The following is a 26486-nucleotide window of genomic DNA, read 5'->3' as shown; positions in this document are numbered from 1 at the left end:
TAAGCAAATAACAGCACTTCCATAGAACTTCTGGTTAAAACCACAGTGATTTAAAACACAATAAAAAAACAACAACATTGAAACATGCTGCAAAAATAATTAAACTATATATAAAAACCCAGGGAAGAGCAGACCACTACAGTCAAAAAACACGACGATTACAAACTTATCATCATGGAAAAAATGACCATAGTCAGGGGTACATAGTCAAACTTGCTGTAAGTTTCACCCATGAAATATTTGTTTCAAAATATGTAATGAATGTCTTTTTGGAGCCTTCAGGAGGAATAAACTTTTTAGCTTGCCTCTCAACAATTTTGTAGCGCGAATAACGCATTGCTAATCTCACGAAAATCCTCATTTTGATCAAGTCTACTTCAAAGAATTCAGCTTGACTTCAGCTTAATTAGTTTGTGTCCTTAAGAGAGGCTGGGATTTAAAAGATGTTCACGTTCAACTTGCCCATATCTTCACAGTATTTTAAAACGTTTTAAATCGTATTTTTAAAAATGAAATATCTTTTAATAAATAATGTGCTTTTCATGGAGATACTTAAATGTGGTAGCTTCATGACATACATTAATTAAATGCTGACTCATCTATAGATAAGACTATAAAAAAAATGTTACACCTCCGAAAATCAAAAAGGGTTAAACCCACCCCCATGAATCTTTAGCGCCCCCCTGTGGGGTTCAACAACCCGTATCAACTAATGTCTGGTTTACGTGACTCCTGAAGTGGAACCTTTACAACTTGGCAAACCCTTGGCTGTGTTCAAACATTACATTTTAAACCTCCATTATTCATACAAATGTGAAAAAAAACAAGCATACCACTGGTGCAGAGTTCGAGTTTTTTTTTCCGTTTTTATCTCGGATCTGAGTAAACTTAGAACTTCGCCCTCTACAGAAGCCCCAGTGTTCCACGTAGCATCCTCGGAAGAATTAATAGCCCACCCCTGCTCAACGCACAGTTAACCTTTTAACACCTGTTTAGATGACAGAGAAGAAATCAAAGGCGAAACCTCGTGATTGAATAATTTATCAAAACATTTTATTTTCTTGAACAACAATACAATATGTCACAGAAAAATCACAGAGGGATTTAAGACAGGTCTGGCTCAGGTTTTTCTTCTATGTGAGTTCTTTTTAAAACAATAAGTGCAGCGAAAATCAAACCAGTAAAACAAAAACAAAAAAAACAAAAATAAAAACAAATATTGAAAAAAAAAGTAAGAGCATCATCACATCCTCCAAAAAATACTAATGCTGAGGACAAGACACGAAAAAACCTCGACGCCAATAAAAGTCACATCCCTAAAAGTCTCTGCAAAAAGTGTCAAGAAGTACAACTACTGCTAATGCTCATCATAAAACCACTAATGCCTCACAAGGTTATGAAGTTCATACAATGGAAACGAAATAAAAAAACAAAAACAAACAAACAATAAAAAGTTAGAAAAGATCTGGTATTCATCTGTTAGATACAGTACAAAGACATCATACCATTTCTGTGTCCAGTAAACGGTGTTGAAATGGTTTCCGAGCACCAAGCGGTCGGTCCGAGTTGTGTGACTGACTTGTGTTCATACATCATTATATGCTGTTTAATGTGGGGGCATTGAGGCAAAGAGGGGTCTAGCACCATGAAAAATTACACCACCCCCCTGATTGCACTTCCCCTATCCACATGTTATGACCTCACTACACCTTTAAAATACCTTGTAGCCCCTTATCAAGTGAAGCATCCTTTGATATGCAATAAATATATAAGAAAAACCACCATGTACAGTATAAATAATGTCAACAATTTACAAGTTTTTCATTTTCTCTGTGTTCGAAAAAAAAAAAAAAAAAAAAAAACGGAGAACAAAAAGAGGTATAAAAAGTGGGAAGAAATTCCCATTGCAGTATTTTAAACTACAGTGAAACAGGATTTCGTTACCGTGTATAATAATATGGCAACAACAATAAACAAAATGACTGAGGTGGACAATTTGACCATATACAAATTAGATTATTGTTATTTTTTTTCTGCGTGAGAACAAAACTACATAAGTCTTCTAGTAAACCTGAAAACAGATACATTATGTACATGAGAGGGTGTGCACAGACCGACAAGGGCAGAAGGGAGATGTGAAAGCTGACATTTGAAGGGGCGGGTGGGGGTGAGGGGGTCCGACGTACGGAGAAAAGCTCGTACGACGCTGATGTGGAGCCTCCATTTGGATTCCAAACTATTCTGTGTAGGAGTGAGAGCTCCTGAACGTACAAAACAGAGCTAGGCCGATACATTAATCTAAATGCTAACGGTATGTGGTACCGTTGGGAGCAGCACGGTACAGCAAAGACAAAAATGTTGGAGGTATTTTAGGATATATATATATAGTGCTTTCATGGTCAAGGGTCCCACTTGAGAATATGAAAAATACATCAAATTTTTGGAGTTCACTTGCTACAAAAAGCAGTAGTTTGGCCATGTGTAGATTTGACATCTACCGATAATATTGACTTTAAAATCACTTGTAGTATTTCCTTATTGCTAAATCAGGCTTTAGACTTCAGGTAAACTGATCAAACAATAATGGCTCTGGTGTAGTTACATACATCAGCATCTATATACAAAAATACATAATTGACTGGCTGTAATTTAATTGGAACTGTGCAGGATCAAACATGTGATACTGCAAGAAGAAAGAAAATGCTGGAATTCCAAGTGAATACAAATAAATGAACAGTGAACCAATAGTTACAGTAAACTTCATGCGTTCACATGTGATGTTTTCTGTATATGTGAGGCCTAATTATTTAGCAATTTGCTTTATTCAAACCTTTTTATTTATCTCTAAATCAGAATAATCCGCTGGGTTTACATGGTCACTTACTCAGAAATCTTTCAGACTGACAGATCAAATTATGCCGTTTAGATGAACAATTAACGTCTGATTCCGTCAATATTAAACCATCTACTCCAATCTGATTATCATTATAAGTAGCGAATCTAATCAGATCAAAGTGTTTAAATGACATATTTCTAATCAGTTTTTTTGCTATAAAAACATACGAGTTATAAGTAAACAAAAAAAATTAAAACATTTTTTTAAATACATTTAAGGATTCTGTACCAAAGAAGTATTACTTGTGTGTCCATATGTGTTTTAATACATTCTAGTCCACTGACATAGTATTAGAAGTTGTCTTAAAAAAACAAAAAAACAACCCTCAGTATCGGCCAGGCTCTGCTCTGAAGCTGTATAAATGTTCTCTTTGGCGGTCACCAACCACACGTAGTGATCCCCTGACATATATCAGTCTAAACTAAAGATATCATAAACTATATGAGCCTTTCTTGTGCCCTTCACTGAATACAGAGGAGGAACCGTGGCAGCAGTGCACGCAGCTGAAGATCACCAGGATGGAGATTCTGTGGCGAGATGACAGCAGTGAGGAGCTCATCTGTTTGACCTCACTGGGTTTTTGCATCATTGGAGAATGATTGTGTTTTTCTTTGGACTTCTGGGGCATGAACCATCAATGGTGACTTCAACCACCCCCCCACCGTCTCTCTTTTCTCTCTTATCACTCTCTCTCTCTCGCTCTCTCTGCACCCCGTCCATGCACACCACTGCTTATCCCATAAATTCCTTCACAATTTACAATTATGTATCTTGTCCGTCGTCTACAAACAGGAACATAGCAACAAAAGAGGTATAAAACTGGGAATGTTTTCCCATTCCAAAAATAAAACGTCACTATGTGTTTTTTTTCTTTTCTTTCATTGAATCGTAGAAACTGTGCCAACCACTGTTTAGCTGGACTAGTGAAAAAACAAGTTCTCTCTTCTACGCGCTTGATTCCCAACTCAGAACGAAACCATATTAGTCCTCGAGTAAACCCGTATTTTAGAGAAACTCAGAAAAAGTTTTTCTTTTTCTTTCTTTTTTCTTTTTTTTTCTTTCTTAAACATAAAACCTCATTTGTGTGTCTAATTACCTCTAAATACAGTTCACAAGGCCAATGTGGTGTACTTCTAGGCTGGTAAAACGTCTTAAGTATCGAACGAGAATAAATAAGATTGAAATAGCACCTCGAAAAAGTTTTACAAACAGGAATTACAAATGCGAGACTTTACCTGAATACCAAACAAAAAAACAGGAACTAATACGATGCCAAATGTGACAATCAGCTACTTCTCCTGTGATGCGATTCCCCTGCTGGTACAATAGAATCACAGCAAATTCATGGACATATAGAATAACTAGATTGGTGTACAAAAGCTCTACTGAATTTGCATAAAAGTACCTGAATCAATACAGAGAACCGGCTACTTGACGCTTTTGAATCACAGCAGTGTCCGTTGAACATATAGAACCTGATTTTCAGTGCTAGCAGTGCTCACATTGTGTGTGTGTATTTTTTTTTCCTCTCTTTTCTTTTTTTGTACTCATCTGAAATGCTTCTGGTGAGAATTACCAGTCTAGTCATTCTATTTCCAAGCACACGTCCAATCAGCAGCTGGTATGGGGAAGACGGTGAGCTGTAGTTGGATTGGCTGAGTATCCATACCTTATTGTGTGATGTAAACAATACTGAGTAAACGTGATTGGCTGATTGAGAAAGTGTTTGCAGGAACAGATTGCCTGGAAAAGGCAACATTTTGTGCTGCCATTAGAGTTTTGGTTATGGCTGAAAGACACCGTGGAGGAGTCGTCACTTCGTGGAGGGCGATGGAGTCTGAAAGAGGGCGGGGAAAAAAGAAGGAGGGTTCAGCTGGAGCAGCCGGTGGAAGAGTTGATCGACAAAATGTACATATCACTTTGTAAGATGAAAAGAAATTGCCGCATGTAGCTTTTTCGTCACATCCCGCAGTTGCTCAAACCCAACGATGCTTAAAAAATACCAACGATTTTATATTAAAGTCATTTTGTCAACCATTCACAAAATGCTTTACGAGTTTTTTTCTGTTTATTGTCACTTTTGCAACACGTAGAGAGTAGAGAGGATCTATCAAACACCAAATACATAAATAGTTCTCCGAGTGTGAATGGATGGGATCGCACACTCTGCTTTCACACTACAGAAATTGGTTTTGTTCATTGCAGTGTGTTTTGTGACTGGAAGCATCAGACGTTCCACTGATTTGAGTTCCTTGCCAAATGATTTGACAAATTTTGGCGCAATGTCACATCAAACAGCTGATCATTTTCCAAGGTGGACAGTTCAGCGCTCGGCTTCAACAAATTCGAGAAACTACACTTGAACAACTTTTAATTATTTTTTTTGTATGTTTTGAGTATGTCCCCCTCATTGTTGCAAAAACTTCAGAACAGGAGCGAAAACACACCTGAAGTTTGCATTTGTTAGAAACAGTTATACATGTTTGGCTCTTCAGCCGTCTTTAAAAGCAACTGTCTACATTGTGTGAGATAATTCTTGACCAGGGGTGTCAAAGATGTTCCAGTGTACAGGCCTCATACGGCTGTAAACAATTTCACCTTGAGTGGGTCAGACCACAATATAAACTTTCAAGTTTAAACTCTAAAGTTTTGTATTTGTTGTTGTACAGAGTGTAAGTGATAACAATTTCTATATTTTCACAAAAACCAAAGAGTTACTATTGAAAATGACTACAATACAATGCTCACGTGATGAACTTGCAAACTGTGTGAATATGTTGTAATCAAAGATCGTCTCAGCTGACGATGGAAGATAAGGGGAGAGACAGACAGGCTGATGATATGGAACAGATATCTCCAGCTGGACACTGCTCTCAGCAGTTGGCTGAAGAAAAGCCTGTTTTGAAAAACCTTTTCCAAAGTGGGTGCAGGGAGATCTCATCCCATCTGCTGCCAAGAGAGAAGGCAGCGTGTTTATTTGAAGGCAGCCAGAGGCAGTAATTCACGCCGCGAATGTCAGGCAGGAACAGACAGAAACTTTCTTCCCACCGTGTCTGAGGAGATCCAATTATTTGGGCTGTTAGGAGGAAAATCTTAGGACTCGGGAATGTGTGTGCTTCGGTGAGAGAGTCCTGGCGTCTCCCGTGTGTGTTTACTGGGAGGCGGAGTGCGAGTGTGTCATTCATCAAAAGAGGAATTTGTAGTTTGTTATAAGAAATGTGAGTGTGTTTTCCTTGTGAAATACGACAATATGAAGAAGAAAAAAAGGGAATCCCAGAACTGAAAGAATGGGTGGATGATAATTTTGAAAATGCTGGATTACACTGTATTGGACGATGTAATAATCCTGAAATACATCAATATTGCTGCCTTTGTTTTGAATGTTTATTACTGATCTTTCTGTGTTGATCAGAACTGAATGTAATGATCTCTCAGACATGTACTTTTTAAATAGATATTTAAATTCCAACATGGTAACATTTTAAGTTTTATTGACTCTACTGGCACTGTACTAAGAGTATAACGGATTCTATAAAACAACTTGATTGCTCATACATGATGGAACAGATCTTTGAAAAATTGTCAAAATACTGTGAATCTATCATAAATCACTATACAGCCCATGTTGTGCAAGTTCAGGAGGTGATACTGACCAGCACGAAGGTGTCGTAGATTCTCATCAGCTCCTCTATGCGATACTGTTCCAGCACCACCACTCCGGCCAGTGCCGGGCTCTTGGCTCGGGCGCAGTCCTCACAGTGCACCAGGTATGACTTCTTGCTGCTGTTCTCACTGGTCACAAACAGCAGGTCGAACATCTCCATCTGTGCAAACACATGAGGTGGTACCGAGGCTCACACAAAGAAGAAGAAGACGTGTGCGTGTGTGTGTGTGTGTGGTGTGTGTGTCACTCACGTCACACTCGTTGCAGTAGTAGGCCGGCTCGTCCTTCACGCGACTCTGGTAGCAGATTTTCTTCCCAGCGGCCAACAGCTGGTCTCTGAGAATCTGGATGTGCTTGATGGACTGCATCAGGCAGTGTCTTACGGAGACAAGAGGGGAACCCGTCAGGCAATGATGTAAACGAGCGCTCTCGCACACGCGTAAATCACGCGGACACAGGTCAACACACAAACGGCTTACTTGACCATCTTGAAGGTGTCTTGATCCGTGATCTTGATGGTGCGAGCCACATTCCAGGACACGTGGATCATGGGAACGATCGACTTCACCTTCTTGACCACGTTCCACTCGAAGCGCTCCAGGGCGAGCTGGTACTGGTAGGCTGGGAGAGACAAAAAAAAAAAAAAAGAAAATAAAACAAATAGCAAAATACGATGGAACATTTTAAGTGTATTTAGTCAGTAATTTGAGACAAAGAAAAACTCCTGACACTCAAGTGCTGTTTTTTTTTTTTTTTTTTCCCCCCCAGTCTCTAACTCACAGTTCAGCGGCCCCACATTCCAGGCGATGTTATTGCACCAGCCAACCGCCTGCACCCAGTGCACAGTCCCAGCATTGATCCACACCAGGTCTCCGGGCCTCTGGATGAAGCGGTACACGGGGATGTTGGAGCTGTAGAGGTCCTCTAGGACAGGCCACCAGGACCCTGTGAGGTAATCCACGCCATGCCTGTGGGAAAGGAAAAGGTCAGCTTCATGCTCCAAACACACAAAGTATCACAGTTTAAATTTACATGTCAAACACCTGCACCAGTGTTTTTGGGCTCAGTGTTTCAGCTGTTAGAGTCACCACCGTGTGGCTGCTTCTTCCATCAGCAACATTAAGAAATCTCTTAACTCACTTCTCACAGAATTTGTTGATAGACTCCCAGTAGTTTTCATGAACCGCAAACCACTCGCAGTCACCGGGGCCGATGTTGATGTTGACTGAGCAGAAATTGTTGTTTTCTTGATGACCTTAAAAAAAACACAATTCTAAACCTTCTAAAACACCACAAACGGTTTTCAAAGCTTGCCTTTGTTTTGCACAAGAGTGTTTTTTTTGTTTGTTTTTTTTTGTTCAAATGAAGAATAAATATTAAAATCTCTCAGTTTGTGGCTGACCTGGCGTGCGGCTGCCCGGCACCTTCATGTAGAGCTGCACCGTGTTCATGCCCAGGATGGTGTGTCCGACATGACTCAGCATGTTGTTGCTGGACTCCACTCGCATGAAAGCTGGCAGCTTGAGCAGCTCCTGCAACTGCGGCTTCCACCTTGTGAACAAAAACACATGGCGGGTAACGTGACGCGGCACGGACCGTCGGCAGGCTTAGACCTCACTCAAATCTCACCTTTTGGGGTCGGAAAGATCAATGTTGGTCCCGAATTTGATGACCTTCCCAGATGTTTTCAGGTCTGAGCTGGGGGGGGAGACAGAGAGGATGGTTCACACAGTGAAATGGGAGTTTCTTTTGTTCACGCGAACGGATTGCAGTGACGGTGCTAACCTGAGCGGGCTGCTGGTGTGAAGAAGGGCAGCTTTGCCAAAGAGGGGAGATGAATTGGATGTTGCAGTCGCCAAGGTGGGACTACTGATGGCTAGTGTCAAACCTGCTTTCATGGCCGCTGAAGGGTCTGGCGTCGGCTCGCCGTCCTCCTCGTTCTCGCTCTCCTTTTCCTCCTATAACACATCTACATGAGCTCAGCTGACAGCAACAAATCAATCCGCTTCTAAGCTTCAAACGAGGAAGGGACTCACGTCTACTCAGCAAGAGTTTGCGTTTACCATTTCATCCAGAAAAATGCTGAATTACACAATTAAATCAACTTTTTTTAAATAACTTTTCCAAACAATATGCAAAAAAAAAAAAAAAATCCTACTATTTGTCTTGTCCTCTCATTTTTGTTCTCTCTAAAGATTGTTTGTTCATCTGTTTCAGATTCAACAAGCTCTATTTTCATTGGACAAATTTGACTTGTCTGGGACTTGTGCATGAGGTTGTTTGTACTCATTTAATCTTGGCTACTTGTTACACCTGCTGACTTTTATTGTCTGTGTGGACCAAAATGCAAAGTGTAACACATTAGACAGCAGTCATAAATACATAATAATTAAAACCCCACACAAGATGAGTCTATATCACAATCAAAATAAACCATATATTTAAACCAAAGGTAGTTTGATGATAAAAAAGAATTTTTGTTTATTAAATTGAAAATTGATTCCAGATAATGAAAATATCACACAATAGAGAAATAATAAATGATTGTAAACAATCTAATAATAATGTAGATGTTAAATGTATCAAAGTCAATAACATAACATAAGAACCTATGAGAACATTTTGCTAATAATATAAGTTATTCCATTAATTGGTTATTAGAATGAAGTTGCATTAAAAAGTCATTTACAAATGTGGAGTGTAGCCAAAGGTGTAATAATACATAAATGGGAGTGCATTTGGGGAGTTTTTGTTGAAGGCACAGTTGTCATATTCATATTCAATACTCTCTCAATTATGGTCATAATTTTATGTTAACATCAGAAAATTATTAGGTTATTGGCTTTTATTACACTAGTAGTCACTCGATTTGAAACTGTATGTATCTGATGCACTGAAAGTAAGTCAACTAACACACCTCTGATCACCGAATGTGAAACTGAAATGTGTTGTGTGCACGTGTCGGGCATGGGAGAAAATGTCTACCTGCAGGCTCTCCTGGAAGCTGGACGCCTGGTACTGGGCGTATTTGGCGATGGTGGTGTGTGAGCGGCTGCTCTCGCACGGCCACGTCTGCAACGCACCGCTCAGGTCCCAGTTCTCGTCGGCTGGCTGCTGCACCTGAGTCCTCACTTCCACCGCGTGGTCGGAATTGGCCTCCACCAGAGATTTAGTGGAGAACAGACCGAGGTCTCACAGAGGGAAAAAGAAAGCAGAAAAAACAAGAATTATCATATAGATGCACAAGTTTAGCTTCTCTGATGACTTTTAAAACACGTACGGTAAATTATGCATTCAAATATTTAACAAGTTGTTCCCTGCACGATAGACTGAAATGCAATCACTCTGCTTTGAATATACAGAGATCAGCAGGTGAGGTAAACTTACTAAGGCGGAGGGATCCAGCGAGACCTCTGATGACTGTTACGGCATTTTTGGGATCGGTGCAAAACTGCAGCAGAACCGGGGAGAAGGCATCCCTCTTGCTTTCCAGCTGCAGAAACAAATCATTTCACATATTTCGACCCCAACAATGGAAAAATACTGTTGGCAGGCTGCAAACATTTTGATGAGAAAGCTGATGTCAGAGGTTATTGCTTTATAAAGTCAACTGTACAACTCCATCTTACTGGCATTATTTTGTTTGCCGCTATAAACATATATTCAAAACAGTGGCTTTAAAGTGCAGTTCAGGTCTCCACCAGGGGGCACCAGAGAACCTCAGAAAAGAATCTGGCAGTCAACTTTTTCTACCTTTATTAATTTTGAAAAACATTATTTAAAAAAACAATGAATGTAAAACTATTATTACTTTTATTGAAACATACATTAGTAGGAATCAAACTATGTAGGAAGTGTAAGAGCTACAGACTTGCAACTTGGATTGGAGTAGGATAACTCAATCTCTTATAATGTGGAGGGAAAAAAAAGTCTAAACTAATTTTTTTAAAACAAAAATAAGTACTTGGCATGAGTTGTGTAGGATACAGTGATTGTGTGTCTGTATCATTCTCTTACACTTTGAGATGAATAATTAATGATTAATAAATAGGGAGAAACACTTAATAGCATTGCCATTACACAGCTCAAATAAATTATTTAAGTTTAAATGAACTGAATTTTATCTCAGACTCAGAGGCTCACTACACAAGTGTCCATCAACAGTATCACATTTCATAGCTACTCTTCAAATTTTGAGTAACTTCCTAATAAAGTAGTTTGGGGGTCTGCTAAATTTGCTAAAACTGTTATGAATTAAACTACATGACAATCCACACAACTAAACAGCGTACAGACCAAACGGTTGCACTTAGTTTGCTTTGGACAGAAGAGGCTCATGAAGCTTGCGCACTCACGTAGATGCTTGGTGTCGGTGGGTTCAGCTTTTCCCGCGGTATGGGGATCTCGATGTCGATTTTGGGTTTGACAGAGAAAGTGGGAAGCAGGTAGGACTCCCGAAACTTCCCCTTCATCCCCGTGCCCCTGGGACAAACACAGCAGAGCAACATGAAGTCATCAGCCAGGACCGGAGGAGAGCTCCAGAATCTGGAAGCCCGTTTGTCCGAGCGACTACTCACTTGCACGCTCGGATCACCTCGGTGGCCGTGTGTTTGATGCTGAGCTTTGAAAACGGGACTCTCTGTTCCTCCAGCTCTGATATGTTGAACGTTTGCCTTCCGGCACTCTCCATCTTGATGAGGAGGATCTTCAGCTCCTTCAGGCCCAGGGACAGTGCTTTGAGTTTCAGTGGGTCGACCGGAGCTAACGAGCAGGGAGGTTTACTTGCTGGTGTGGGAGCACCTGATTCAAGTGTAGTGATTGTTTCAGCTGATGCCGACTGTGAGGTGTCAGTGTCTGTATTTCCAGCTGCCTTGTTGTCTAACTCTTCCTTCTCCTTCTTCTCATTTGTTGTCTTCACATCATCAGTGTCCAGCTTTTCTCTCTGGGTGTCGCTGCCACATGAGCTTGAATTTTCCTGAGGATTCGGGCTCTTCACACTGTCAGCCAGCGGCCTGGGTGGGTTTCTACAGATGATGACTGAGGACGAAACATTCCCCTCTTCCTTCATTTCAGTTGTTTTTCTTTTAGAAGTGATGATCTTGCATTCTTCAGCCTTTATCTTGATCTTAATGGCTGCTTTTCTCCGTCTGTCCTTGGCCTTGTGTTTCTTCTTCCTGCTGCTACCTGTGGCTTCCTGGTCTTTGCCGTTTCCTCTCTCCTCTGTTGTAGAGACCGTGATGAGGCTGGTGAAGGAGGCCGGATGTGTTGTGGTCAGCCTCAGCTCGGCACTCAGTGATCCATCCAGGAGAGATGATGATTGTGTTCTCTCTGGGAGCGCCTCCATAGCTTTGTCATTCTCCTCTATACCGCTCCCATTATCTTCCCTCCCTTCTTGCTCCGGGGCGTCTGTGACAGACTCGCTCATATCTTTTGGACTCTGGGTTTTCAAAAGTGTGTCTGAGATAGAGTGAAGTGGCAACTGTTTTCCGGGATGGGAAGGTGCTGTGGGATTGGATTTGGGGGGTAAATCCCGATTGTCGTGAGAGTGGATCTCTGGCCCCAGTGCAAGAGAAGAGGAATACTTCACACCTCGAGCGGGAGGCCGGCCGAAAGGTCCCCCTCGACACGAGACCCTCTGGCCTTCCAGGAATGTGGCCAGGCTCTTGAAGACATCATCCAAACCGGCTTTGTGATGGTGGAGCTCATGAAGAAGAGAGCCGGAGGTCTCCCTGCTTCTCTCTACCTCCTTTTCGTTCAAACTCTCAGTGGCTTGCTCATCTCTACGAGGTGGCACCTCGTCCGGTTCGGACGTATCATGACGGCGACAGTCGAGTTCTTCCTCACAAGGCTCCTTCTTTACATCATCAATATTCTCGCCCTCTATGGGTGGAGGTGAAAAACACTGGGTGGGGCTGGGCTGGAGGACAGGTCGACTTATGACTCCTTTCTCTAACTCCTCCTCATCATCGCCCAGAACAGACACCGGGGAGCCCTGCCAGCTGAGCACCGGGGGAGTGTTGGCCAGGTTGTCCCCGATTTCCCTCAAACTTCCCAGCACAGCCACGGGCTGGAGGTCCGGGGCGTTGAGCAGCGCTCCCTGCCCACCGTCTTTACTGTGCAGGGAGACTGTTTTAAGAGGCGCCAAAGCTTTAAAATGAAGTGACGGGAGCGCGCTGTGGGTCTTTGCTGTTGGTCCATTTTCTACTGGGGATGAGCCGAGTCCCGGCGTCTTGCAGGTCGGGCTGAGGCTGGTGGTCTTGATGGGAGATTGTTTTAATTCCTTGACTGGATTTTTTGTGGAGCTGCTCTTCTTTTTCGCTGGTTTGTGACGTTCACATTTGGAGGATGGCTGCGGTGAAATGCAGCCGCGACGGAGAGCGTTTGGCTTGCATGTCGTCTTCTTGGCCTGCTCCCCCCTCTCCCTGTGCTTGTGTTTTGGTGGCGACAGTGTTTGATTCTCAAGGTTCGGAGATGGAGCCTCTGTTTTACATGTTTTGGTTTCCTCTGCGCAGCTAAAGGTGGAGACTGAAGAAAATGTTTCTGTTTCTCTGACTTTAGATTTCAAAACAAGCTTTCTCTCCTTCTTAACTGTTTTGTCTTTTTTCTTTTTTCTCTCTCCTAACCTTTTTTCCTCTTTTTTCTTCCGCCTCTTCCTTTCCTCACCCTTTCTATTTGTTTTTTGAACTTCGCCCTTCCTCTCCTTCCTGATCAGCATATCTTTGTGTTTGTACTCGGACTTTCTGTGTTCCTCCGATTCCTTCTCGGGCTTGTTTGTTTTCGATTTGTCGTAAGGTGGCTGCCGTGAGCAGAGCTGTGACATCTTTTTGTACTTGGGGTCTGAGGATCTGGATTTTGAAGCAGTGTGAGGCAAAAGAGATACAGGGGAGGTGAGGCTCGACCTCGCGGTGTGACTGGGGCTTTCGTGAAGTTTTTGCTGCCCACTGGGGCAGGACTGCTGGGTGGCTGAAGGATCTTTTCTACCGCAGGCCACGGTGTACAATGAGGGACTGGAAGGAGCACCGGGACTGCTGGAAGTGGAGCCTCCATCTTTAGGGCTGCAGTGCTGGGACGAATAGAGAGGAGGATCGACACCAGAAGACTTGGAGAGGACGGGATCTCTTGAAATTCCCCTGCGCTGAGTTTCCTACAAATTAAAAATATATATTACCATTTGGGCTTTTTTAATACTTGACAGTGTGTCACTGATATACTGAGACAAGCTATGCCTGAAATATCATATCATTTCTAAAATAACCTATCCATGTTTTCGGTATTGGAAAAAGAAAGTTAAGTTGGTGGACAGGTTAAAGATCTTCACCCAGCAAATGAAATGATTGGAACTGAACAACTATCAACTGAGTAATCACTCCGGGTTGTGCAGTATAATAAGGTCTTTTTGTGTGCAATTTGCTGGTTATGTGTGTGCGTGTGTGGCTTTTCACCATGTGCTCCTTCCCACAGTTCAAAGACATGCTTATTAGGTTGATGATGGACTCCAAATTGACCAAAGATGTCACTAAGTGTAGTTGTCTGCCTCTGTTTCCCGGTTGTACCCTGCCATCTGGCTAATGTCACTTCTTACCGGATCCAGCTCCCTAACTTGGATGAAGTGGATAGAAAACATGGATGAATAGTTTAATCACTATAGAACTTTTCCTCACACGGCATTATAAAATTGCAAAATGTTTTGGTTGCTGCTGTGATCACAGATTAATAAAACAAAATCATATTTAGTCTGCCAGTGGATTTCTAAAAATGTTTGTTTTTCATTCCATATAATTTAGATTTGTTGTGATTGTGTCTTTTACGCTCATAAGATTTGCTCCAAAATCATGGAAATCAACAACACAGTTTCCCAAAATATTGTAATATTATACAAGACCAGATGTTTCTTCTTATTTTGGAACAAGAGGCCATAATTATCAAATAAAAAAAAATTAAAAAAAACTCCTTTGAGTTCATATGTTAAGAGCATAGAAAAATCGGACATAACAATCAACTTTTTCAATGATATAAATTTTTTTTTTAGATGTCCAGTATTGTACTGCAATGATAACAGACGTATTACACTGGAATAGGAAATGCCTCTTACTGTGCTTTGTTTGTGGTGGTGGCTCCGTGGGTCCTTCTCCTCCAGGGGGCGTGGCGGGGCGTTGTGCTGTGGGGCTCGGGGGTGGCCAGTGTGCCGCTGATGGTGATAATGATGGTTTTGGTGGCTGTAAGGCACACGGGTGTGGTCTGCTGGTGAAGACAATATTTTCCGCTCGACCTTCCCTCTGCTTCCGTGGTGTGGCTGCCTGCTGCCGCAGCTCTGGTTCACTGGTGCAGTGTTGCTGAAGCCGTGCTCCCCAGCTCGTAATTTCGAGGTTTCCTGTGAACACCAAACGCAATTTGATCAAAGAATGAATGTGCACTAGTTCAGATAGGGTGATGATCACTCACTGCATTTTGATGCATTACCTGTTGTTGTGTTGCAGAGGTCCTGTGGTCAGAGTGGTGACTCTCATTCAGAGGCTTCCAGTCATCTTGGTTGCTGCGGTGGTGGCGAGGTGGTGATGGGATGCGGGTGAGTAGGGGTAAATGTCTCGATCCGGGATGAGACGACTAAACCAAGCAGAGTAAAAGAAAGAAAATGAAGTGAGACCCCTCCAACAGGTGGTGCTCTTCTGCAGGAGTTGAGCACCATGAACAGGGGTGAGTTGAACAAATCAAAGCTTTGTGAGGAACTTTTACCTGATCAGGTCCCAAGTCTCTTCTCCTCTTAGCCGGACAATCTTCCCTCGGGGATAGAGGGTGCTGTGTGGATGGGCCGTGCTGGTGCAGCTGCTCCCGCCGTTGGTGGTGGAGGACCGGCCGTTTCCAGGGTCCTGGCCTGTTGTTTACCATCCTGCCTGAGAAGCTCCTACGACAATCTGAGGGGGCCCACCTCTCCAGCGGGGGCTGCAGTTCCCTGTTGTTGCGGTGCAGGCGAGGACTGCCATGCTGTAAAAGAACAGAGCAGCCAGTCATGGACAAGGAATCAAGTCCCTTTCAGATGTTATTGTTCCAGACTGGTGGGTCTCACTACCGAGTTGCTGACATTGTTGTCCCAGTCTGCATAGCGGTCCCCTGGTCCCGCTGGATAACCATTGCTGTTGCCAGCTCGGTTGTGGAATGAGCGTGTGGAGTTGTGGTGCCAGTTCTGAGCCTCAAACGGCTGCTCTTTACCATCCCAAATTCGCAGCAGCTGTTGGTGGCCCTTTGAGAAGCTCTTGTCCTGAGCATGGCTCACTGGTCTGTCCCCCCTAAGACAAACAAAAACAAAAAGAAACTGATTTAGCTACAAAAATCATGGTGGAGACAGAGATTCACCACATCTGTGTAATTTCCCATTTTAACAGTATATGTTCTGCTTCGCTCACCTGTTGTAAAGACGACTGGATACTGGATGATGTGATGGATTGCGCCCTCCTTGGTATCTGTAATCACAACAATATGCATGAAAGTGGCCTTCTCTTAAGGCAATAAAACAATTCTCGAGGAAGTAAAAAAAATTAAGAAGCTTGACGTTAGAAATCAAACTAATTTCAAACATATTTAATCTTTCAGTTTAACACCCCATCACCTTCCAAACATCTTAAGAATCATTAACTTGCTCCAAACTTCAGGAGCATTTCTCTCATAGTCAATAATTAACCTTTGTTGTGAAAAGCTTCACATACAATACTGAGAGAAAGAGTGGGAGGATCATATTCACATTCTCTCATGTCGCACATGCTATATCTCAATCCAAGTAGTAAATATTAGTTGAACAACTGTTTTTTTTACATTATAAGATATGATTGTGAAAGAATGTTGGAATATATAGTCGTGTTACAACTATTACACTTATGCCCTAAAGCTCATTTTCTGAATTTCATTAATCTGCAATATGCTTACAATAAATTCAGTCCCTCCACGCATTTCTTTTTAGCACCATTTCAATCAATACTAATGAATAAAAAATTATAATGCCAAGACTCCCATACGTTCCCTGCCATTGCTATAAAATACCAACTTCAAAAGTCACTATAATGTATTTCCTAATTCATAAATGTCGCTAGTTTCACATCGAGTGAGCCCTCTGCTTGGCCTTCATTTGTATTATTTATATTTAAGCGATTACTCTTTATTGTCTGTTGTTTATGTTGCTTAAAGCAACAATTTAAAGCCCAACGTTGCTTTGCAATCATAATAATAAGCCTCATCAGAGAGGCCTGTTTGTGGCTTTTGCCAGCTGCAGTAAAAGAATTTAAAAGTTTCATTCAAACAATTTCTGCCTTGTTTGAGCTGCAGATGCGTTTATTCCCACAGCTGCAGCATGAATATGCTAATCGGCGCTTCAGTCCCATAAAGTAGTGCTCCTCCTGAATCAGCCGAGATAAGAATGGCCAGGTGCCATCACCATGTAGGGGACGTTCAAACCTCGAATGGCTCCTTCATGAACCCCCACTTCAAAGTTTAATTTCTGATAATATAACGCTGCATTTTTTTTTTTTTTTATCATATCTGCTCATAAAGAGCCCCATGTGACATTGGAAGTTCAACAAAGCATTCTGCCTCTACTGCAATCTCACATGTGCATTTGTAATGGCAATGAAAACTTGTGACTGTGCAGCAAAACACGACCCATTTCTTTGTGTGAGCTGCTGACCTTTCGGTGTGGCTCCAGGGCCGATTGTTTACAGGAGCCCATTGTCCTCTGTTAGGTCCTCCAGCTGGATAGGAGTCCCATGTGTTACGGCCGGAGTAGAGCTCTGCTGGGTGATACATGCAGCCTGCAACGCAGAGGGAGTTCAATCCAGCTCAGTTATATTTATAGAGGACCAATCAGAGCTCAGCGAACTCCTGACACTCCACATAGTGAGGTTACAATAAATTATACAAAGCCAACAACATGACAGTTTGCACATGAGAACCTGGGGAGACGAGGGAAAGAAAGACAAACAGAATAGAGGAGCTCAGAGTGTTAAGACGGTGGTCCCTGACCTAAAGCCTGGGACCCCCGTGAGGGAGCACTAAAGATTATAAATATTCAATCTGACATGATCTGACATGATCGTACTGTAGGATTCTCAACATACAATGACACTCGGTTATGAGGAGCATTGAACTGAAAATATTTAGGTCATCTTACATGATCGTTTTAGAAGAGAGAAGACAATAAGGGGTTAATATTCTCTTTTCTGCTTGTTCTTGCTACTGTATTTGTCTCCACTAATTCAATTTTCCTCCTGGATCCAGACAAAATACGTCAATTTGACAATGTCACCACCCATTCGGAGGTTTTTGTGAGACACACACAACTTATGAAGCCAACTCCCCGCTTCTGTGGGACTCAGAGCTATTTGTGAAGTGATCAAAATGCTGGCACAGCCTCGAAGGGATGTAAACAATTTGGGGGGAATCCCAAATGTGGAGAAACTGTATAATAGCAGTGAAACGTCCCCTCTCAGTTGTAATTGTAGATATTAGAGCTGTGCCACACAAAGTGGGATAGATGCTGTATTTTCAATTTTTTCCTAATCCCAAGTAGGCTTACTTCAGAAAATACCCCACATCGATTTCTGGGCAGTATCTCGTGATTAAATGATGACAAGCAGCTAAAAATGTTGACACGGGTCACATTAGATAGGAGTGCCGAGAAGATTACAGAGTCTGACATAGTTTGAGGAAAATTACACACCAACTTCACACTAATTTTGGACATAACTTGAAGTCAGCACTGTATTTAAACTTATAGTGGGCCGGCAGATTCAAATGATAGTGTCTGCAAAAAAACTACTGAACAAGTAAATAAAGAAACAAACAGATAATTAGGATAAAACATGTCAGCATCGCTACTTACTTTAATGTACAAAGATTAAACTTATTGTACTCCACTGGTGTTACATGGGTAGATTGCTTTCACATGGTCATTAACTCCACTTTTAGTCGATTTTCTCAGTCAAACCGTGTGAAATGTGAATATTTAAACATGCATCTTTTCACAATATTGTATAAATGTTATGTTATAATCTGATGGTGTACTAATATCATGTGATGTTGAAATGGGATGCTTTTTCAGGTTTCTTCAGTGAACTATCTTGATAGATATCAACTGTCATAGTTGGGAAAAAAGATGATTTAATTCTGAATTTTCAGTCGAAAAGACACAAATATAGTCCAGGGGTCTGCAACCTTTATGACTAAAAGAAAATATGCCGTTTTACAGCCATTCCATCTATTAAAAAGGGTCAAGACTTGTAACACACATTTACCTTTTAAAACATTGATAACACTGGTTTTACATTGAAGTTTGATCACTTTCACTGTCATTTAGATTGAATTAATGACCACAATGGAGAATCACTGACATTTTATGACTACGTACTTTTAGCTTTTTATTTAGATGTTTAGTTATTACTTGTTTTTCTATATTGTTCATGTAAGCAGCATGTGGAGATCTTTACAATTTATGTCATATCAATGCTTAGCTTCAGCTGCACAAAAACATGTCAGGCATACAAAGTAGTAACAAAAAAACTATTTCATTATGAAGTCACACAACTGCAGGACTGTTTATTCACCTGCAATTGTGTCAAAGCTACAAACAATCACTGAACAAAGGTGTAAATAATAGATCTGCGCTGAGATAGTCGCCCACAATCAAACCCACAAAGTAGAGAGAGACAAACAAGTGTTGTGTGGTTACCAGTCTTGGTCTGTATTTAGGAGGCCCTCCACTTCACACCTGGGAGCAAACGGCAGCCTGTGGACAAAACACACGCCTCAGTGAGACCGTCTGAACCTTTATTGTATTTCTAGACCATATCCGTACAATATCTGCAATTGATCAATGCCAAACGGGCATTTTGTGCATCTGCAGTCGTGTAATTCCTCATGCTGCGCCGTATCTGTTGGGTGGCCGTATCATCAGTCAGCCAGAGCTGCATTGTGCACTTAGCCTGTCTCTAATCAGAGCTACCCAGCAGCCACCACAGCCAGTGGCCATCCAGTGACAGAACAAAAAAAAAAAGCATGGCAGTATGACCAAAGACCATGGCAGCTTCACTTTAAGAACAAAGGAAAGGGGGGAAAAAAATCCTGGTGGTCTGCTGTATTATATTTCCCACCTTTTCCTTTGTGTCGCTTTAAGCTACGACTCCTTGAATCACTGACAGAGTCGAAGCTGGATGAGGCTCAAATGGACTACTCGACAGGGGTTCACCGTGGCCATCAAGGCCCACTGCTTTTAATCAGATGCTAGTTTATTCACTCGAGCCCTCACTATGTCCCATTTGCTTCTGGTACACATATTTCTAGGTGCACACGGAGCTTTATTAGCTTGTCCAGTGACCTGCAGCAGGTCATGTCAGGCTGGGTGCAGTTATCCGGTAACACTGCACCTGCACTTTCTCTGTGCTTTTGTACTGATGTTTGATGCAAATCCTGCTCCGTCCAACCGTGCTCGTAAATGATGTGTCACTCCTGATGTTGACGTGCGCACGCGTTGATGTGAACTAACCGTATTCTGAGTCACTCTGGATGCTGAACGGAGCGCTGCTCTGCAGGTGACAGGTTGCACCTCAATATGTGTTCATTCCCCGAAGCTATTTATAAACAGCATGACGAGTCATTGTGCAAAGTTTTACCACTTCCCCTGAGGTGGAAACTGAGGAGAGAACCCAACTACAGGTGCCCAGATCTTACGTAAGCCATCAACTATACAAGAAAGACATTTGAAATTAATACTATAAAGTAGTGACGCACAGAATATTGTGATATCAACAAGACTGATTGACCTACAATAAGAAGCACTGTTATCTGGAAGAACGCATCTCTTGTTGCAAATTACAGTGATCACAATACCTAATGACATTATCTCATGTTCAACAAATATCATGTAGTTCCACTACTTAGGTCAAAAACTCAGGTTACATCATCTTAAAAAGTTGTGATTTCTTCTAACAGAGTCTGTAAACCTCCCTCTTCCATTTGATTTGCTAAAAAACATTACACATTCTTCTTGAGACTTGAGATTGTGAAATACGTCTTATTCTAAACACGAATGAACAAAAGTTGACAAAGGAAGGAAATTCTGATTAAAACTGAAACACGGCGCCATTGTTCACTGTGTTTTGACTTCAGCTGTGTCGCACTGTGTGCACTTCAGTCTTAGATTCACTATTTTGTGTGCAAGTGTATGTAAATGGAGGCACTGTGTGGCAGTGGCTGGTTCGGTCGCCTGAGAACAAGAAGCGCATTGAGTTTCCATGTTCTCTCTGTTGCAGCATAGAGTTTCTCAGCACTCCGCTTCCTCTCACGATAAAAAGACATGCTCATTAGGTTAATTAATGACTCTAAATAGCTCAAAGGGTGTTTGCCCTTTGTTTGCCCTCTGACAGACTGGTGCCTTTCTTTTTCTCAGCGAGTATGTTGTTACAACCTCCGTCTACTTTCCAGGGGAACCACACCTCGATCTGCTGCTGGATGGTCAGGATCCATCACACCAATGTACGTCTGTTCTTGTGGTTCGGATGGTGCAGCTGTGCCGCGCTAACCTTTTTGTGCATGATGAATGAGGGAAGTGAGCAGCCTCTCCGCGTATATTTCCAACCAGTTGCTAGAGCAACTGAAGCCAGACACCTCTGAGTGTTGTGGCTTCGGGCTTTTCAGACTCAACTGCATTCAGATGTATTTTTAGCTTACAAAGAAGACACAACAGGCCTGGATACACTACTAACATACAGTTAAACAAAGGCTGCAAATCTGTGTCTCAATGAGCAGCTTTGCATTCGCCATCTACGCAAAACTATACATCAGACACAATATGTCTCAAGAGTTTCCTTCAGAAAAGCTATTTAGCCCACAGGTTGTTTTTTCCCCCCTTTGTGCACAGGCATGAACTTTGCATGGAGAGTTTGAAGAGATGCAATTGAAGAGTGTTGTTAGTGTTGTGCACAAAACAGGGCACAATGTGTGCAGCCGGTGCAAGCGGCAAGTGTCAAGAGTCAGTATGTTGCCTGAGATGCATGATACCCCTTTGAACACCAGGTAATGTGATTTTGGCTAAAACCCAGGAAGCAGCAGAGCCAACACTGTCTGTGCATCAGGAAGGCGAGTCGGGTCATGATCACACCAGAGTTGCAGTCTTGCTATTTACTTTGTTATCCGCCCGTGTGTTATGTCTTCTAGCCATACCGCAGTTGTGACCCGATGTTCAACAACTATTCTGACTTGACTCTATTTCCTTGACCAAAAGTAAAGATTAATCTTAAAACGGCATGAATTTGACAGACATGGGGGGAAAAAAGATATTTCAAGATCCCGGTTCCATGGACTACATCCAACATTTCAGGGGAAAGAAACAAAGGATTTGCACTTTCTGTTGCCAACAGGTGGTGCTTCTGCAGCCCAGACAACTCACTGTAGGACACTACATCCATTTTCTACAGTTTGGAATGGTTAAAAAAAAAAAATCCCACACGCTTCAGCCCGCTGGGTCGTCTGGCTTGGTGAAAGCCCTGACGTCTGGCAATACCCACTCTAATCCTTATATCACCTCATCATACATTAAATCTGCTGATACCGAGATCAGCTTTCAGAGCTTTCTCGTCTAATGCCCATGTTACTTCCTCAGCAATGTTGGCACGACGGGTTTGCTTTGCTTAGAATCCTGGATGTATGAGTTTATTTTGTGGCCCAAGACATTTTAAATTGTTGTTATTCTAAATAAAGGGAAAAAAAAGTTTTCTGACTTCAATCGATGCCAGTTACTTGTCGACGGTTCTCTGCAGTTGTGCATTATCCTTAAACAAAGAACTGCATTTCCTGCGCTTCCCCCCCCCCCCCCCCCCCCCCTGCAGACCGTAAACACAGCATCTGTTTGTAGACCTTCTTTGTTAAGAGTGTTGTACGGGGAGCTGTCAGTCAAATGCAGCTTCAATTTGACTCCACAACAACGGCGCTGTGCTTCTTATATGAAACCCATCTGTGGAGGGTTAATTCAAAACATCTGGATTTTAGCTCTGGGGCTAAATGATGTCATGTGCAAAATGGGTTAAGTTGCTGTTGGTTAAAAGCCTTCTTAAGTTTTCTTCCTGGCCAGATACCTTTAAAGAAAGAATGTGCAGTGGAAACTTATAGCCAACTTTGTTCCAGTTCTATTAAAGGAAGGCATTGCTTTCCACACGTTGCAGGTTTGTTGCATTTGTGCACAAGTGATCCTTTATAAGGCAAACTTGTTGACACTTCCTGCCACCTCCGTGTGCCTTTTGTGACCCAAGTGTTGCCCTTCTATTTTGGCTATGTAGCCTCTGACAGTCTCACCTCGCTAACAATATTTGCTCATTGTAAAATGAAGACATTTACTTGAAACCTGATGCAGAGTGTAGGAGCACGTGTGTGTGTGTGTGTGTTTTGTGTGTGCGCGCGAGTCTGCACTCCCGCTGACCACTCTTACCTCGCAATGTGCACCGAGACAAACGAGAAGAGGGACAGACTTTCTGGTCCAAATTTGATAACTCCAGCCAGGAATAGAAAGACAGCCCTGTGCGGTCTCCGATCCCTTTAAATAGACAGGCTCATCCTCTGCAAAGCTAGCAAAGACACACACACACAGACACAGACACACACACACACACACAGTAGAGTGAGGAAATACCATAGCCAGTTGGTGCACAGATGTCGAAGGCAGCAAGGTTTTATTGTTTTAAACCTGGGGCTGTGCCTCCCCTCTGTCCCTCAGGTATAGCTGCTGTTTCTCCTCTTTCCCATTTTTTTTTTTCATTTTATCTTTTACTTCCGACCAACATCTGCACTGTTGTTAAATCTCCAGACAAAGAAAGTGAACGAAAAGAGAAAGGGAAAACCTGAGCTGGCTATCTTTGACACCCATTCTTTCCTACTTCCTTTCCCCTCGCTATCTCAACTGCTCGACCCCCTCAGGTTTTTTTTTTTTTTTTTCCCCCCACATTTCTTGACACCCAATATCCCAGCCTCTTGCCTTCTCTCGCAGGCTCTGCCTATGCCTCACCCTCCCTTTTCTCCTGCACGCTGTGTCCTTGTATCCCTGGCAACCGATGATATCATTTAGTCCAGAGCTGGGAGGAAGGCCTCAAGCCGAGGAGGGGAGTGTTTGCATTTGTGTGTGATTTTGACATGGAGAGAAAGAGTGAGAGTGGAAGGTGGTGGGGTGGAGGGGTGAGCAGTCAATGGGATTTAATGTCCACATTTCTCGGTTCCCTCTCTTCGGATGGCGGCTGCATTTATTCAGCGGCTCCATCAAGCTCAATGAAAATATGCAGCGAGTAGTGCAGGAGAGCTCGGCACACTCCAGCTTGTGGAAACAAGCACTCGCATTTATGCTCGTCTCTCATGATACTAGCCGCAGTGAGGCACTGCAGGTGTGAATCTCTTGCTGTGATTTCATACGTGTGTGTGTGTGTGAGTGTGTATGTGTGTGTAGTAGCGACTCTTGCTCCTATACCATAAAAGGAAGGATGGGCTGCAATAGACCAGGATCCTCTCTGGTGGCTGTGAGGCTAGCTAACACGAAAGACTGGAGATGTGTATGTGTGTGTGTGTGTGTGTGTGTGGGGGGGGGGGGGGGGGGGGTTTGCACAGATGGAGGGGCAATCGAGGAGCAACACCGTACAGTCAGACAGCCACCGGATGAGCAAACCAACCCCTCCTGCACGCATGCACGTGTGTGATTTTATTGGACGCCGGCCTGCAACAGCGATCACAGAGAAAGAACGTACAGTAAGAGGCGAATATCAATCACATTTCTAAAAATAACATCCCCGCAGCCCCTGCTTCCCTCTGCTCTATCCCCCTTTTCTGCCTCTCTGTAATAGCAGCTTCTCCCGGTGTATGCTCCATAAAGCACAGCCCTCTGAGGGGTGCTGGAATGTACCAAGGCAAGGTCAAGAACAAGAAAGAGGGGTGTCTTTTGCAAACAATGCGAAATGGACAGCTTATTTTTGGTGAACAGTGACAGCGTAGCAGGTCAACAGGTTCAAAGAAGAGACTAATGCATGTGTCTGTATGTGTGTGTGTGGGTCAGACAGCAGGGTTGTGAGCAGGAATGCTAACCTAGAAATGGCCATCCAGGTGGTTCACTAAGCTGACAATCATATCAGCCCAAAGCACACACTGGGTTCATGCTGTACTTTAGTCCCAGTAACCCTAAATGTCCTTTGTGGACTGGTTTTTTTTCTTCTCCAGTAACTCACACCTGATTATGTAGTCAACCTTTGACCAAAAAACCATTAGAAACCAACAAACTGAGCTGCAATCTCAGTGTAGTGCAGGATGAAGCCCGCTCAGACAGTCCTCTAAATGAACATTAATCATCTCACTGTACCTTTCTTTTTTGTTTGTTTTGTTTGGGGTTTTGTTTTTTGTTTTTTACAACTGTACACTCCACACAAAAGGCTGATATGCAACAGTTTAAGTACAATGTAACCACATCAGAAGTGAGACTGCAACAGTTCCCCTCAGCCACATTCAGCATTTCATATTCCACACTGGCTGTGTCTCTGCACGTGAGCAGTGTGAGCGTGTGTGTGTGTGTGTGCGTGTGCATGTGTGCGCTTCATGCATGAATGTGCAGCAGTCTGCAGACACGCTCACACACACACACACACACACACACACTGCAGTATGTTCTAGCAAGAAACAAATCGGTCTCAAACACTGACATCAAAATGTATTTACACAGTAATTAACAAATGGAAAGAAACACTTAGGAGAAACACACACACACACACACTGGATCAGGGGTGAAATGCATGCAACTGTATTCCCAATGAATCCATTAAAGCAAAACCAAGTTGGACCGGAGTGCTGCTCTTTTACCTCTCTTTTATCTGTCCTTCCCTTTGGTCCACACGCCCCTCTTTGCTCCCCTTTTCCTCCCTTTCACTCCTTCGCCACCTTGTCTCACCCGATCCTCTCCTCTTGTCTTCTTTCTCCCCCCCCTCGCCTCCTCTTCCTGTTTCCACTCCACTCTCTGATGCTCGAGCTCTCATAGCAGACCGATCCATGTGTAGACACCGAGGGGGAGGGCGGGACCACCAGCTGTCAATCACGGGCGGATCAGCCAATGAGAGGGCAGAAGTGGCCTATCTATTACATTTTGCAGTGAACAAGAGGAGGCAGGAGGAGGGGAAACAGCCAGAGAGAAATAAAGAGAGGCTCTTTATTTCCCTGCTTGTGTGTGTGTGTGTGTGTGTGTGTGTGTGTGTGTGTGTGTGTGTGTGTGTGTGTGTGTGTGTGTGTGTGTGTGTGTGTGTGTGTGTGTAAGTTGGAACAGAGCCAGTACAGTAGAAGAGATATTTAAAATCTCTCCACTGCTGTAAAATAATCTTTGGGAGCTGATACGGGCATGTTTGTCCTCCTGGCTATCACTTGCATTTGGCTGGCATGCACATAATAGTCTGTGGCTTTATTATTTCTTGCAAAAAAAAAAAAAAAAGAAGATGCAAACACTTTTTTTTTTTTGCATATCATTATGCGAGAAAAAAATGTGTTATTGTTGACCAAAATAAAAATAAAATAAAAATAAAAACACACAGACAATCTGAAAAAAAGGGTGAAGTTTCTGCCATGTTTGGGGCTCCTGTTACAGAAATGGTGACAGAGGGTCCGCCAGTGTTTTGGCTGAGCTCAAATGTCAAGTGACAGGACAACCAGGGGGGAGGTGGAGCTCCTGGTCCACCAGGGAGGGTCCAAAAAGCCGGCAGGGTTGCTGGGAAGCCGGGTCGGACTCACACCGAAATGGTGGAGAGGCAGACTGCCGCTGACTGATTTCTTTAAAGCTCCAAAGTGCCTTAGCAACAGACCACGAGCAGCTGAAACCCCATTGGCCAGCTCCCAACCCCATGTGAGTATATGGACCAATCAGCGAGCTTTGGTGCAGCA

General features: G+C 42.9%; 1 protein-coding gene across 1 annotated transcript; it reads right to left on the bottom strand.

The window, feature by feature from the left end:
- Positions 1-1036: 1036 nt before the first annotated feature.
- On the bottom strand, positions 1037-25521 carry kdm6bb (lysine (K)-specific demethylase 6B, b). Its single transcript, XM_080508766.1, has 22 exons — positions 25422-25521; positions 23023-23158; positions 19273-19329; positions 17233-17356; positions 15962-16018; positions 15628-15844; positions 15294-15542; positions 15021-15164; positions 14653-14931; positions 11138-13704; positions 10916-11042; positions 9948-10053; positions 9546-9751; positions 8346-8518; positions 8190-8258; positions 7963-8111; positions 7701-7815; positions 7341-7528; positions 7040-7181; positions 6812-6938; positions 6550-6720; positions 1037-4733 (listed from the first exon to the last, which is right to left on the bottom strand). The coding sequence occupies exons 4-22, from the start codon at positions 17349-17351 to the stop codon at positions 4710-4712; spliced, it is 5229 nt and encodes a 1742-aa protein (XP_080364892.1). The 5' UTR covers positions 17352-17356; positions 19273-19329; positions 23023-23158; positions 25422-25521; the 3' UTR covers positions 1037-4709.
- Positions 25522-26486: the final 965 nt, after the last annotated feature.

This window comes from Blennius ocellaris (genome assembly GCF_963422515.1).
Source record: "Blennius ocellaris genome assembly, chromosome: 14".
Taxonomy (NCBI): domain Eukaryota; kingdom Metazoa; phylum Chordata; class Actinopteri; order Blenniiformes; family Blenniidae; genus Blennius; species Blennius ocellaris.
This window is presented reverse-complemented; position numbering and strand designations above follow the sequence as displayed.